General features: G+C 38.4%; 1 protein-coding gene and 1 long non-coding RNA gene across 6 annotated transcripts in view; one reads left to right on the top strand and one right to left on the bottom strand.

The window, feature by feature from the left end:
* Nucleotides 1–14,597, top strand: part of LOC134546368 (polyisoprenoid diphosphate/phosphate phosphohydrolase PLPP6) — a 51,489-nt gene extending 36,892 nt beyond the window's left edge. For all 5 annotated transcript variants that reach the window (XM_063389165.1, XM_063359409.1, XM_063359410.1 and 2 more), the window contains exon 4: nucleotides 10,587–14,597. In XM_063389165.1, the coding sequence (XP_063245235.1) occupies nucleotides 10,587–10,987 (401 nt within the window). In that variant the 3' untranslated portion in view covers nucleotides 10,988–14,597. The remainder of the gene's footprint in view (nucleotides 1–10,586) is intronic.
* LOC134527074 (uncharacterized) lies at nucleotides 4,265–5,829 on the bottom strand. Its single transcript, XR_010074068.1, has 2 exons — nucleotides 5,124–5,829; nucleotides 4,265–4,390 (listed from the first exon to the last, which is right to left on the bottom strand). It is a non-coding gene; the product is annotated as an uncharacterized LOC134527074 (long non-coding RNA).
* Nucleotides 14,598–16,258: the final 1,661 nt, after the last annotated feature.

Below are 16,258 nucleotides of genomic sequence, written 5' to 3'. Positions count from 1 at the left end.
GTATTTAAAGAGGCCATGGGACATAATTATCTGTTAAACATCTTCTCGGCCTACCATAGCTATTCAAAAGCAAAAATGGGGAATCTAAAAAATTAACTACCATATAAAATAATCCTTTTACCGTAGTTGCAATAACAATTTCAATGTTTTGGCTAATTATTTGGTCAGCACAGGAGCAGTTAATGGAACAGTGCTCGTGGCGATGTGATAGTTATTATCAGCAACAATAAGAGAACTATGTAGATACGTAGGCCTATGAATTTTTTAAAACAAGGCCTTATGAAAATGTTCCTCGTGATATTTTAGGATGAAAATATTACGTCTCATGTTTGTTCTGTTTAGGATTGCCATTAATTATTGTAAACATTTTTCTCTCAATGATTATTCCCCGTGTGATGGCATGGTAGAATTCCACCACAGCCTGCTGAACTTGGCACATTACATATCATTACCAACCTTTTTTTCTTATTTGTTTTCAAACACATTATAAAGTATTTCTCAAACCAAATAAAAACTGAAGTTGCAAAAATATAAGCTTCTGTGCATAGGTACCGTCTTCCTACATAATTTGTGTTAGAATGTGGTTTTGCAATAACCTACTGCAATTAATTTCAGTCACTAAAAAAATGCAATGTTTTTGTTCGGCTATTTTATTTTGTATACAACAGGAATTATCACTGGTAAATACTTGTAATATACCTTCTCTGTTACTCAGGACCGTTAGTACACCTAAAACGTTTACCGAAATCTGATGTAACCAAAACCTTAAAGTTTGCAGCATGCCAGAAATCCATTAAAACGTGTTTTTGTAACTCGTCAAAAACTTCAGGACATAATTAAAAATTAAGTATTTCATAATATTGATGTTATCTATAACATGCTCATAACCTATGATATAATTCTAGTTCTGATAACAAATCTGCTCTGTTCTGAAATTAAAAAAAAATCAACGTGTGTCCACGTTTTAAAACTATGTAGTCTCAGATTAATCGCAGGTAATACAACTTCCATAACAAAAAAATATTAGTATATACAGTAGAGTCTCGCTAATACGGACTTGTCAGAACCGGACCCTGTCTGGATCACCGAATGTACGGATGAAACGAAAACCACTTTAAAATGTTTCAAAAACAAGCTTTATAGCCAAAAGGAATATATATATATATATATATTATTGATGAAACTAACGTTTATTCATCATAAAGTACATATGTATATAAGACTTCAGGCGACTGAGGGCAAGCGGACCCTCTCTTAGAATTGTAATTTCTCATTTTTCTGTGTCACAAAACGTTTTTTAAAGATTCGTCTGGATTAACCGGATGTCCGGACTAGCGGCGTCCGGATTAGCGTAATTCTACCGTACAAATAAATATATATTAATATATACACATAAAAATTAATTAAGGCATACAATAGCAAGTTTCTGCAAAATACGTAATTGCAGAAAACTCAGAAATTTACAAAAATCCCAAAATATTAATTCATCATAAACTAAATCTTTTTTTACCTTGGTTATTTGTAACAGATTTAGGATATCTGAAACTATTTAATAAAATTAAAAAATAACTTCCTAATTTACCAAATTACATATACAAATTAAATTATATATATCTTACTTGACTGAGTATGCACAGGCAAAAGTAACCTCTCGTAATAAGTAAGTTTCGCAGGGGCACAGATAATCATATCATTAACTTGCTTTCTTTTTTATTTGTCTTTCCTCCTGAGCACGTTTCATACTTGCACTGTGACATTTTTACCCTCCCTCACTTTCAGTAGGTAGCTAAGTAAATATAGGCCTAACATTTGTTCTATATCCGTTTTTATTCTTCGTATTGTAATCTATTCGTATAAGTTAACATACCTAAATATCCAATTGTGTCTATCTCAGTTTCAATTTATCAGCATGGATATAGATGTGACGGCCAGAACACAGACATCCAAAAATATGTGTATTACCTCTGTATCAGTTTCAAAAAAAAGCTAATTTTTGACAGTTCTAATTTTGCGCCAGTATGATTTTGACAGCATACACTCTAAATCTGAATTATTGAAAGTTCACTAATTCACAAAGATGGATGAAGCAGTTTCAACAATTTGAATCTGTGAAAATAATATATGTTAAAACAGTGAATATTAACAGATTTCGTTTAAAAGTGTCAATATTTCACAAATGAATTAGTGAATATTCACCGATTGTTTCTGTTTCCACATAATAGTTTTAGTTAATTGAAGCAGAATAAAATCACCCCTTCATCGGTGCTGCACCTGATGGCCTCATTGGAAGTCATACAATAGTGGAAATAAAGTGCCCAGCATCAGCATACGAAAAGGATCTAAGAGAAACCACGAACGAAGGAAAACTGAAGTACCTGACGTTTTCCGATGATAAAATGAATTCTGTCGTTATAAATAAGAAACATGAATATTTTTAATATAATACAAGGTCAGCTACATGTCACACAAAGGTAAAGCAGAGGGAAATCTCAAAAACAGTTTTAGGGCCGGTTTCACCAAGCAGGTTTGATTTTGTTACAAAACGAGATTTACAAAACTAGATGAAGAATAATCGTAAGTTTAATTCCGACGTGTGTTTCACCATCGTTACACAAGTTTAAATTAATCGAGATTTCTAAAACTCGATTTATAAATGCCTTCCACATAAAAACACCCATTTCCTAGCGAATATACCCGAATATCTGTCGGAGATACCCGAATATGTATTTGTTTTTCCTCTTGTAGATGCAGCGTAATTTATGGTGGTCGCATCAACCCAAAAAAAAAAAAAAAAAAAATAGTAATACCGTGGAAACTGTCATATCGCATATAAACATGATTGGCAATGGTGCATTTTCAGCTGTAATTAAAGAAAAGCGACAAAGAAGTCGAAATCTTTCGCCAAATGAGAAGACAGTTTTGTTAGATCAGTCTATGTGCAGACTGTTTCGACAGACGGAAATGGGTTCTGAAGTCCACTTCATCATAGATTTCAAAATAATTACTCCTTTCGCGAATTGTACGAGGTCGACGCAAGGGAATAAAATCATCTCCATCCGAATCTTCTTCAAATATAACATTGTAAGCTGCTGGAGCCATTTGTTTACATACGTTAAGCGAGATTAGCTGCGCAAACTGGATGAACATGGCCAGTTAATATAAAATCTCGCTTTACTCTGGAAAATCGAGATTACGCATGTGGTGAAACGCAGAATCGACAAAACGCGTTTATATTGAAACTAATCGAGATTAATTTGCTTAAACTAAGTTGGTGAAACCGGCCCTTAGAAGTGTGTCTATAGCATGTATTTTGCAAGGACGTACGAATATTTTCAAATAATATTTAATTTCCAGTAACCATAACAAAAAACTTTAATTTCAGGAATTTATCGCTTTACAGAGTAGCGTTAGATAAAAATTACGGTCAATTCATGTATACGTCCTTAGCATGAAGTTTTCAGTTTGTATTATTATTGTTGTTCAATTTCTGTGACAGAAATTGTGTGAGCAAGAAATAATTTTTCAGTACACTGCGTACAAATTTCAACAATGTCTTCATTGCACGTTTTTGACATTACATACTCAGTTTTAAACGGTAAAGTTTTGATATGTTGTTAGACAAATTAAATTGTACAGCTGTGCAAAAGTTAAGCTTTCGACAAATTTGCCATAGATTATAGTCATTTGCCTATATTCCTGGGCTAGGTCTAATGTGCATAGCCTACGTAGTAGCATATGAATGTGCTGGGACGAAAGCCAAACACAGGTACATTCTCAGAACTGACGGTGGAGACCAGCCCTCCTTCCTCCACGGCGCCTGCAGCGTGCAGCCGACTGTCTGCGAGAGAGGGGGGGTAACGCGCCGTCATCCCCTCCCTACCCACTGTAGATACGCGGCGAGCCAAGAACGGTGACGCCCCCAGCTACAAACTCCGCCTCCAGGGCGCTCCGTTCAAGGTTATCCGGACACATACCGAATTCTCACGCGTATAGATACGAACCTTAAGAGCGTGTTGTGATACAAGTGGGGAGGCTAGGTTACATATTACAAATACTGTGATATTGTGAAGAAGATCATTTAAGTTAGGTTAGCTACATTAAAAATCCTGAAATATTGTTTGAGCAAATGGTTAGGAATTACTAATATAATGTAGCTAACTTAATATAATTAAACATCCTTGTCACGGGTTTTACTATAAACAAAGGAAAACCCTAACGAGGAAAAAGAACGTTTGCGTGTGGTTCGTAAATTAGCTGCCAAGAATTCATTCCAAGGATAATTTATTAACAAGCCCAATAACACAAACACGTATTTCATTGAATCTCAAACTGACATGTGTCGTAAATAAGCCGGGTCCTTGTGATGTCGAACGGCTGATACATGATCCCACTACAACACAAGACAGACGAATTAACACTCTGTAAATAATTATGAAACATGTAAATACAATAGCCTTAATTCTGTCGAGGCGTGAGCTCATCACAGCCTACGACCAGTACGCCGTCAATCTAACCTGCAGAGGCTTGAAAAATACAAAGTGTTAGTCACCACGAACATTCATAACCTTAATGACTAATTCTCTTATCATTAACTCCAGGTCCTTAGTCCATGTACATTGTACTTTACAGGTGGTTACATTTATTTCTTTAACCTTATAGCACACAACCCTTGGTTAAGATTAACAACACTCACATTAATACAACGTAACATAGCACGAGACTATGTCTATACAATCAGTTTTATGTTTCTATTCCACCGCTACCACGTGAACCCCCCTACACGTTGCTTCCGTAACACGTAATTCTTATCGTGCGCGCCGTCCCTTGTATCCGCTAATAGTCATGCCGTAAGTACTATCTTCGGATCGTTATGGCTACGATTCTTCATTACAGGATGTGGAGTATTAAAGTCCATATAGTTTTTAAGTGTCGTGATCGGGTCGTAATAGTGTCACTACACCAGCTCGCTCGGCCCTCACGGAAGTTGCTATCGGGTGCCCTCTTGCCCTTGTCGTTGGACCTTCGAATTTAGTTAATAACCACTCTCAAGAATTTTATGCCAAATACAGCGGCACTTTATCTTAACTGTCTAAATTCCAGTTTACAACTTGAAGCTGTCTCACCCAGTCGAATTCTTCTTGGTCCTCTGGCGGCAGCAACTCCGTGGTAGTTTGACGGTGTAGGCCGGCGAGCGGTGTCGGAGCAGCGTGGCAGCCTGCCCGTTGATGTCCCAGTTGTTCTGCTCCTCAGTTGACTTGGCGCATGCCCTTTATACGCGCTGACTTCCCTGACGAGCGGGAAGAACAGTCTCGTCTATTCGGAGGAAGCCAGCCCAACTTCCGTTTCCATCCAGATCCGCGCGCAGCCGACGGCGCACGAACTCGTCCGACGACGGCCGACCTCCTGCCGCGGCGTCTGAACGGCCGCGCGCTCGCTGTTGCGCGGGTGGTATTCATTGACAAGTCAGGGGCACTAACCTTTGCATGTGTACGCAGGTACACACGTTACATCCTTACTATTTTATTGTTTTTTTTAATGAAGCTAACAAACACTTAACACACTTTAAAAGTAAATCTAATGTAAGAAACCTAACATAAACAACCGTCCACACTGTTAAGTATTTTTTAATGAACCTAACCACTACCCAACCAGTCTCACAATTTTACTCTTTTTTAATGTACCTAACATAACCACTCTTTAAAATGATCACTTACTGTTAAACTACTTATAGTATCACAATGCCCTCTTACTGTAGGGCCACGACGTCTTGACGGGTCGACTCCCTAGAGCTCAGCGACCTTGTAATCGACACGTCCCGCCTTGCCTGCTCCGCTGATAGCAACGGCCTGGAAGTCTTCATGCCGTTCCGAAAACATTGGTCGAGAACAATCTCACGTACGGTGCAACACAGCGCAGATCTTAATGATACAAAGATGTGATAATGCTTCACGGTAAAATTATTATTTAAAGGTATTGCACTATTTGCTCGACTGGGCAGCTTAGTTAAACATAGTTAAACATAGCTATACAATACTTTAAAGTTAAGAACTAAATATGTAATTGTGGGTTGCTGTAGGAAACACAATTAATTAAGACTTGCAGGTAACTCCCTCGCTGATGCTTTCTTTTCCATTTGGTTTGGCTGGAACGTGAAGACGATCGACATGACACTTTTACGCACGTCAAGTACCTTACCACTTTTATGCACTCGGGTTGGTATTTTTTCCATAACAGCACTCTGAAAGAACCATTTTAGTCTTTTCGAGGGGGCCGAAAACCATATTTCTAACAAACCATCCTCGGGTATTTTATAAAACATTGACCCATAGTAGTTTCCTTGTTGTGGGAACCACTTTTTTTACTGCATAAAATTCGTGGATAGTGTCTCTGATCACTTCTATCAAAGTCATCTACTGACAAAAAACGTTACCCAGTTTTTTTTGGCCTGAAATGAATAATTAAACATGAGAGGCTGTTTCACGGTCAAATAAAGAAGTGATATATATGTAAATATATACATATAAATTGTAAATAAATAATATATTTAATATAATATACATTAATATACAGTAAACTCCCGGTATACCGCGCCCCGATAGATCGCGGAATCGGGTATATCGCGGGTCAAACCATGTCCCCCAATCAGATATGAATAATAATAATAATAATAATAACAACACAGTAGAACCTCGTTAATTCGTGATGGTCGGGACCGAGATAATCACGGATTACCGAATTTCACGGACTAGCGATTAAAAGCCCGGAAGGTCTTGTCAAGCTTCTCAGACACCGGCGTGCAGCTGGGTTAAGGCCAAGGTCATGTGACGTAACATCTACCGAGGCTTACTGCGCCTTGGCAGCAGATGGATAAAAAATAGTAAAATCTCCATTATTCGTGTTAATTGGGACACGCCGATGCCCGGATAATTAAAATCCTGTAAAAAAAAAAAGTAATAAACCCGGATATCCGTTCACGGTAAGGGCCGTCTTCGAATTAGTCACGGCTTAAAAAAATACGGCACTGCTTAGCTATTAGTTCACGGTCATTTACAACAGCCGAAGAGAGAAAGATAAGATCGTGCTGAACTTGCACACATAAATTTTGGGTAGCCCCCCCCCCCCCCTCCCCCCTTCATCCCACTTCGTCCAGCCGAATGCCAGCCAGACACGTCACTCGCCAGGCGCCTGCCGTGCGTTGGCGGGTGGAAACAAACAAAGGGAGACGGGAAGCAGAAGTCAGGACATCCCCCTCAAGTTTAAAGAGTGACAAATGTGACAGCTGAAAGGGGGACGACACAAAGGGTCGGTACAAACAGCGTTGCAGAGTTTGGCGGCCCATGCGAAGGCTTGCAGTGTTTGCCGGCCGCCGGCCCGCGTGACGTGAATTTTAAGCGCTGACAATTTTTACTTCTCTTTTTTTTTCTGCACTTTTAAATCGTCCCGGATTATCCGATTCCCGAATTAGCGCGTCACGGATTAACGAGGTTCTACTGTAATAATAATGGAATAAATGGTTGACAGCCGATTAAGATAATTTTGCGTTGTAACTCACAAACTAAGCATCGGGCAGAAAAAAGCCTAGGCGTAGAAAATGTCCGCAGTGAAATTCTAAATAAGATATCTCCGTACATTATTCCTCTATCTTGTAGTGTTTTCAAATTATGGTCCAATCCAGCCCAGTGTTATTTTCTGAAACACTAGTTCTTAACATTTTTTTAACCCACAAATAAAGCATCGGACAGGGGACCCGATAAAGCCCACCGTCCAGCGACATTATCCAGCGTGACTCGGCTGGGGATTGATTTTGGATAGGTTTGGTTGACGGCAAGCGCTGGGAGGGGAGAGGCGAGCCGAGAATATGCGACCAAGACACCCGGGTAGACGGGAGGAGTGCAATATAAGCGCCAGTGTTGAGAGGGGCGATTAAGCCGAAAGGGGGGAAGTCTAGTGACCTTGAGTAGTTCACTCATTTCCGTCTGCACTCTTCTCGTGGTCACGTGTGTTGACAAGCGGAGACATATAAATGTTTTGTTACAACTTGAACCTACAGACGTAATATTATTCGTTGTAATATACACGTTCATCTTTTTACTTTGGTATAATGTTTTAACATTAAATAGTAAAGTAAATCAGCTAGCGTATTTTTAATCTTTGCCGAGGAATTCCCAGTGGTCCAATACTTACGTGAACCATACTGTACCACTTTTGCCGTGAGGTAGTAAACAAGTCCCGGATATGTTTAAGTGTAGCGGTCTCCCGACCTTTAACCAGAGGCTGGGGAATATAACACTTGCCGATCCGAGCCACACACACTCAGCAACTCGACACAGCGTTTGATGGAATAAGTAAAGACAACGTTTAACAGACTTTTTAATACGGCGCCACTGATTGCGCTAAAATTATTTTGGCACAATTTTTGTATCCCACATGTGACCATTTATAATTTACTGTAAGCATGGATAACAAAGTTTAACCACTTTACACGATAGACGATTCTTTATTTTATATTGTACGAATGCTAGAATCGTTTTTCACGTATCTGCTGCATACTTTTTATTTTGTCAATCAAACTTGGTACTTTGCGATTCATATTCGGTTTGAAGTATTACTATGGCCTTTCTATTTAGAAGATTTTGACCACAGAATCGTGTGTAACCGCACACACTTCACTTACTTTGTTACGGACACTCAGACGAAGCAGATACTGTGGCTGACACCACGAGACTGGCAGCAGCTTGTGTGCCGCACGCCCGCACGTGTGTATGGCGGCGTGTGGCGCGCTCGTAGGCCGTGCGACAAACTGTGCGCGGCATGCGGAAAAATAAAAAATAAAAAATTCAACATTTAATATTTATCTTTAAAATTTATTATTTTTATTTTTTCACCCGCGTTTAGTGAAAACTGCGGATGCAAAGTCCGCACAAAGGCGGGCCGTCTATACTGTGCGTGCTTGCCGACCTATTAGAACACAGGCGGTGTTTTATGCCTTTTGACCTTGGTCACATCGAAACATCGCGGTTATGCAACAACGCGGGTAAAAGTTATGTCCCCCGACAACCGCGTTAAATAGGGAGTGTACTGTATTTATATCCTAAAATCATATATATCATAAAATATATAATGTATATGTATGTATAATGTATGTAATATAATGTTATATAATATGTAATATAATGTGTAGCAATATCGGCTGCACTTGTAGCTAACAAATATTCTAACAAGCTGTGCAGAAAGTCTGGAAGATTGCCAAGTGCAAAACAAACAAACCGCGGGTGAAATCATGGGGAATGTGTTGGAAAATTTATAATGTATGTATTATTATTTAAAGTTATAAATACTTTTTTTTTGCCTGGTGTTGTTTTTTTTTTATTTGGCGTCTCTCTGTTGTGTTTTCGGATGCGCGAAACTGATCTTTGGCTTATACCTGTGTATCACGCAGCTCTTTGGGTTGCTTTTGCAAGAGGTACTAGCAAACATTTGTTGGCAGCTTCTTCATCACAACACTGGATTACACTACTTATAATTCCCCTTTCCCCACAATGTATTACTTTATTGTATCTTGAATGTCCTGCGTCGGGCTCTATAGTTCACTTCAGACTGAGAGTGTGGCGCCTGATGTTTTTGCTATGAACCGCATAGCGGCTGATGTGCGCGCGCAGATGCTTCCCCTCTCATTTACTCTTCCCCGCTTCCCCGCAAAACGACACGCCAAGACGTCGCGGCCCTACAGTAGATAATACTTGGAAAACATTTTGGGAAGTAAAAAAAGAAGCATTTTGGAATTTTGATTATAATTTTTGTCAGAAAAGTAGCTCTCCTTTAGAATTACTGTGTCTTATTTTGGTAACTTAATTGTCTGCTACAATTCATTAATCTCATAATCTCATAAACTCTCAGTGAGTTTTGTACATGGGTAGTAAACAACTAGAAATACTGCCCATACAGACTTTGATTAACTCCATGCTAACCTGGCTCTCTCTCTCTCTCTCTCTCTCTCTCTATATATATATATATATATATATATATATATATATATATATATAATGTAGCTTGAACAGAGTATAATATAATTTTACTTTTGTACTTTACTAATGTATCTAGTTTAACCACAAGAATGTGACTTCTGACTCTAGGTAAGATTATGACTTGTGACTAGGTTTGCGACTGGACAATTCCCTTATTGTTGGGATAAAGCACAAGTTACTTGTGGCTCTAGGTTTGGTGCTGGAAATTGTCTTCATTGCTGGGATAAAGCACAAGAAGAGTTAAGACTGTGACTTGTGGCTCTAGGTTTGTGACTGGACAGTTGCCTCATTGCTGGGATAAAGCACAAGTAGAGTTAAGACTGTGACTTGTGGCTCTAGGTTTGTGACTGGACAGTTGCCTCATTGCTGGGATAAAGCACAAGTAGAGTTAAGACTGTGACTTGTGGCTCTAGGTTTGTGACTGGACAGTGCCCTCATTGCTGGGATAAAGCACAAGTAGAGTTAAGACTGTGACTTGTGGCTCTAGGTTTGTGACTGGACAGTGCCCTCATTGCTGGGATAAAGCACAAGTAGAGTTAAGACTGTGACTTGTGGCTCTAGGTTTGTGGCTGGACATTGCCCTCGTCGCCGTCATAAAGGCAGTGACGAGGCGCCGTCGGCCCGCGGCCAATCGCGGGGACATGTTTGCGACGATGGGTCCGGACAAGTTTTCCTTCCCGTCGGGCCACGCCTCTAGGGCCGCGTTCGTCGCCTACTTCCTCTTGCAGCTGTGGCCCGTGCCGGTGTGGGTGGCCATGCCGGTGCTGGCGTGGGCGACCTGCGTGTGTCTGACGCGCGTCTTGCTGCGTAGGCATCACCTGCTGGACGTGGGCGCGGGCATCGGCCTGGGCATCCTCGAGGGCATGTTCGTCGGCTGGCTCTGGCTGTCGCACGAGGTGTCGGCGTGGCTCATATCCTGGCTGTCGGACGAAAAATTAGATGGTGGCAGTTACCATGTTTAAGGCATTGTATAATACAAGTACTGAGTATTTATTGCCAGTATTTTGTTTAACATTCTAATAGACTGATAAATCAGGGTGGCTAACAACAGGTAAAGCTGGGAAAATCCAGAGTATTTTCAGCAACAGGGAAAATCAGAACATTTCTTAGGTAGGTAATCAGGAATTTTTTTTAATGATATTACTGAAAAAAAATTAATTTATAGTAGAGTCTTATTTTGATTTGAACCATTTCCCCTACTCATCTTTGTGTTTTCCAACCCGTATCGAAGTGTTGCAAAAAGTTTTTTTCTCGTTTCTTTTTTGCTTATAATTATATCAACACTTCGACCACACGCATCGACTTTAGCACTTTTAATAGTAGTGCAATAAAATAATTTGTAGTGGGCTGTTGCAGTAGTGAAGTGTGGTATGCCTACGAGTCGTGATTTTGAATTTGGCTTTTTGAATATTATTGGTGATTAATTAATTTTTAGTGGTCGGAGATAATTTTTTTCCTAATCTGTTTAAGTCAGGGAAAAGTGGAATTTTTTTGATCACGAGTTTGTTAGTCACTCTGTAAATAATTACACTAAAAGCCTAATATAATATAGCCTCAGTATAATAACACGAAGCATTTCATCTCAATTTTCCACTTTGAAAATTCTGTATGGTTAAGAATAAGTGTATTCAGCACTGGTAAAGCCCCCAAAGATGGTTTCAACTACACTGAAAAGGTAGTGCCTGTTTTTGTTTATTTTTCCACCTCTGCTTTAGTAACACAACTGATGATAGTAATTGCATGTATATCAGGTGTCATTACAAGTGTAAGATTTTAAAAACCAGGTGAATCAATGAAAATTTCCAAAAATGGGATAAAACATTTGTTAATGTAGTATTAATAGAAGTAGTTTTTTCTGTTAGTAAAACCAATATGAAACTATAAATTACTGAATGTGTGTGATTGTAAATGTGCAGTTAAAAAACAAAATGCAGCATTATATTTGAATAGCATTGTAGCATGTCCAAGCTGGCATGAGGCTCACTTCATAAAACCTGATTTGCATGCCTTGTCCCTTACCGACTGAAGCCACATCTTTCTGCTGATGTGACGTACAAAATATGACTAAATCTACTACCTACTTATGGTGGCATGCTGGAAGTTGACTCAACATGTTTTGTTCAGCACCAACCACAATGTTTATTCGAACAGATAAATGAAATCATAAACCACTACATTATAAATTACACATGTAAACCTATGTCAGTGACATCATTATCACAAGTATCAACTGGAGGAGCAGTTTTAAGGAACATTTTGTAAAAAAATAAGTTTTTCCTGTGATGGCCAGTTGACCCTGAATTTTTCGTTAGCAGGGAAGTGATATTCTTTGCTTCTGGTTTTATGTGATTACATAAAGGATTTATATGTAACTTAGTACCATCCCTTTTCCCTCTTTCAACAGTGATATGTATGTTTCGTTCAAGTCAATTTTATAAGTTTGACTTTTCACTTTGCACAGTAAGTTGTCATTGGTATGAAATTTTCTAATTTAAATTCTCATCATCTCGCTGATGCCAGATAGTTTCTTATAAACATCAAACAATTGTTTAATATCATAGAGCTTCCCAAAATCCTTAACCCTCACCTACTTCTGAATATAGTTGGTGGTACTCCTCTTTAGAAAAAATCAAAGCTTATCTTCTGAAGAATTTTTCAACTCTGTCAAACACCCTATTGGCTGGCAGAAAGCTGTGGCTCCAAACTGGAAACACTAATAGTATGCCCTTCACATTCACTGGTGCTAAATTTTTAAGCCAATACATTAATGTGTGTACAACATGGGAATTTCAATTTTGTGCTCCACATCCATCACAAAATAAGCAAACAGTTTCAATCCCTTACAAATTAGGACTGGTCAAATTATTTAACACTGCTGATTCTACTTCTCTTGCCCCACATCTAGCCAAATCTTCCGTCCACGTATAAAAAGTTGGATTTTTTGAATCCATCCAACAACATACAAAACATTGAACCCCTGGCGTGCAAAGAATGCTTCTTTGAATAGGTGTTTCTAGCAGAGATTGTACTTGCTGCATATCAAAACACAGTGTCAAAACTATAAAATGCATTATACCATAGTTTGTGAATTCTTTTTCCAATTATCAAAGCCTGTTTCTTTTGGGGATCTTTGCATTAAGTATATCATTTTGTAATCATAAGCAGCAAGTGCATACATCTGACGGTGGGGATCTGAAGTCAATGTTGAAGTCATTGCAAAATATGTTTCGGAGGAACATAGCACATAGCTTTTTTTTTTTTTTGGAGTGGTTTTTAAACTGAATTGTTATACATTTTGTGCAATTAGTTTATGTTCGCATCTCGTGGCAGGTATATTTGACTGGATTTTGTTATTTTGTAGTGACTATGTATCTTTTAGACTTCCTATGTATTTCCTTACATGTCATAATATAATCTTCCTACGAAAGAGTAAATCAAATATGGCCTACCACAACTTCATTTAGAGCATGTTCTTTAAGTTATGTATCCGATAAGTGGGACATATTGAGATTTTCACAAAAAAAAACATACTTTACACTTGTAATTGGCTTGGGTATGTTGGGTTTTATATCATCGTAAGATGGTAGTGTTCTTCGCCTCAGAAAAAGGGTCCCAAAACATGTGAAACATACATTTTTATTGGTGACTGACATGTCAAGTTTTGCACGAAAGCTCCTCATTTATCCACAGAGATGTCACCATTTTTATGCTGATTTTTATTTTTAGTAAATGTAGTGCCATCCTTAGTGAGTTTTTTGTATTGATGTGCCATAGCTTTAATACAGTAATTTAAACTCAAGTAAAAATTACAACAAGAACTAAGCACCAGTTCTTATAAAACCTAAAATTCTTTAAAAAAAAAAAAAAAAAATTCTATGTGGGTTTTTTAAGAACCAACTATATTGACAACTTAAGATTTATGCAAGTCATTCACTTATATGTGGATAAGTTGTAAATATCTACATGCTCTAATAGCTGCATTATATTGGGCTTCTAATGTTGAATTCTTGAATACTAATTGACTTTTTTGTGCTGTGATCAAGACTAATATATCACTAAAAAGTTAAAACTATTTTAAGATTTTTTCTGTCTTTAGTGTTAATTAATTTTTTTTCCTTACCAACTGGAGAGTTTAATTTTTTTGTTTCCATTGATTTTTTGTACAATGAATTTCAAGGAGATATATCAGTTTGAATGATGATTGCCTTCAGATAATTTTCAAGCTGAGAAGGATTTGTATGTAAATCCCAGAACCAAAGATAGGGCTTTAACTTTTTGTTAGTTTTTGTCTAGGTAAATTTATGTAGGCCTACTGTGCTGGTCTCACATTACGAATTACCTTTGTTTTCAGGAACAAATGTAATGATTTTAAATCAGCTTTAGTTAGACAATTATTAAGAGAGTTTCAACATTTTTCACTTTCTCATGGATGCACTTTTGTTGTGTTTGTGTGTTCTAGAGTACAGTGCCTTTATATAAATTTACTAAATTATGAGGTGGTTTAGTACATAGCTTCCATATTTTTATTATGTAAGTTTCATGGTCAAATAAAGCTATTGTATAGTTGTGAAATTGTAGTCTCCTCTTAGATTATTTGCTTGAATAATATACAGGATAATTATAAATTCCGTGAAATATTTCAAAAAATCGGTACAGTGAAATGGCTAAGAATTAGGTAACAAATTATATACCACGTAAAAGAAAAACTCTGAAAGTTTTTTTTTTTTTTTTCCCCCACTAGTTATAAATGTTCTATGTGTCCACCTTGTGTCACACAACACACATCTAATCGATAGTCCAATTCTGCCCATACCTGACCCAGAATATCAGGAGTGATGGTAAGAGCAGCTGCTACGATGCAGTGTCTCAATTCGTCAAGGTTCTGTGGTAGAGGTGGAACATAAACACTATCCTTGATGTATTCCCACAAGAAAAAATCGCAAGGTGTCAAGTCCGGTGATCGTGGTGGCCACGGGAGTAGCACTTGGTCAGCGGCCGCCCCACGGCCCATCCAGCGATGTGGCAACGTCTCATTCAGATAATCTCGTACCACATTGTGGTAATGATGTGGAGCACCATCTTCTTGGAAGATGAAGTCCCTGCTATCAGCTTCAAGTTGTGGCATAAGCCACAATTGCAGCATGTCGAGGTAGGTGATACCAGTGACAGTTCTCTCAGCGAAGAAGAAGGGGCCATAAACTGTCTTGTTTGACATGGCACAGAACACGTTAACTTTTGGCGAGTCTCGGACATGTTCGAGAGTTGCATGTGGATTCTCTGTCCCCCATATGCGTGTGTTGTGTCGGTTGTCTCTTCCTGAGAGATGAAAAGTGGCTTCGTCACTGAAGATTAATTTGCTTGCATAGTCATCGTCTTCAAGACGGTTCTGCATGGCAATGCAGAACTGCAGTCGGAGCAATTTGTCATTGTGGCTGATGGCTTGCAGAAGCTGCAATTTGTACGGCTTCACTCTTAATCGCTTACGAAGAATTTTCCACACTGTTGGCTGAGGGATGTTCAATTCTGCACTAGCCCGATAAGTTGACTTCTTGGGACTCCGCACCATCACGTCCCGTACACAATCCACTTTCTGTTGTGACACGCCTGGCCGACCCGACCGTTTTGCGTTGCACAAACAGCCGTCTTACTCGAATTTCTGGTACCACTTCATTATGCTATTGTATACTGGTGGTGTTTTGTTAAACTTGCCACGGAAAGCTCTTTGGACACTCACTACTGATTCGCTACGGGCGTATTCAAGCACACAAAAGGCTTTCTCTGCCTGGTTCGCAGCCATTTTCAGCAACTACATGCACTAGCGCCCCTGTCGGTTGTTTTTTAAAATAGCTTTTTGGTGCTACATTCAAAAAATTTTGAGTGTTGTTCTTTCACGCGGTATATAATTTGTTACGTTATTCTTTTCCATTTCGCTGTACCGATTTTATGAAATGTTTCACGGACTTTATAATTACTAGGGATGTGCGAAAGTGACTTCATTCACACGAAATGAAAGTGAAAGAAAATTTATCAAGTTTCGCGAAAGTGAAACGAAAATGAATTTTTCTATGAGATGAATCTATTCTTAACGAAATTTAAGCAAAATTTTTTAATTAACGAAAAAAAGTTCCCTAAATTTGCTCTTCAGTAAAAAATTATATTACATAAATTATTTTGGTGCCTTTTGATGTATCTAAAAATGACAAGTTCATAAACTCATGTTTGATGACATGCTA

Source organism: Bacillus rossius, chromosome 1 (assembly GCF_032445375.1).
Source record: "Bacillus rossius redtenbacheri isolate Brsri chromosome 1, Brsri_v3, whole genome shotgun sequence".
NCBI classification, from domain to species: domain Eukaryota; kingdom Metazoa; phylum Arthropoda; class Insecta; order Phasmatodea; family Bacillidae; genus Bacillus; species Bacillus rossius.
Note: the sequence above shows the minus strand (reverse complement) of the source record. Positions and strands in the feature narration are given on the sequence as shown.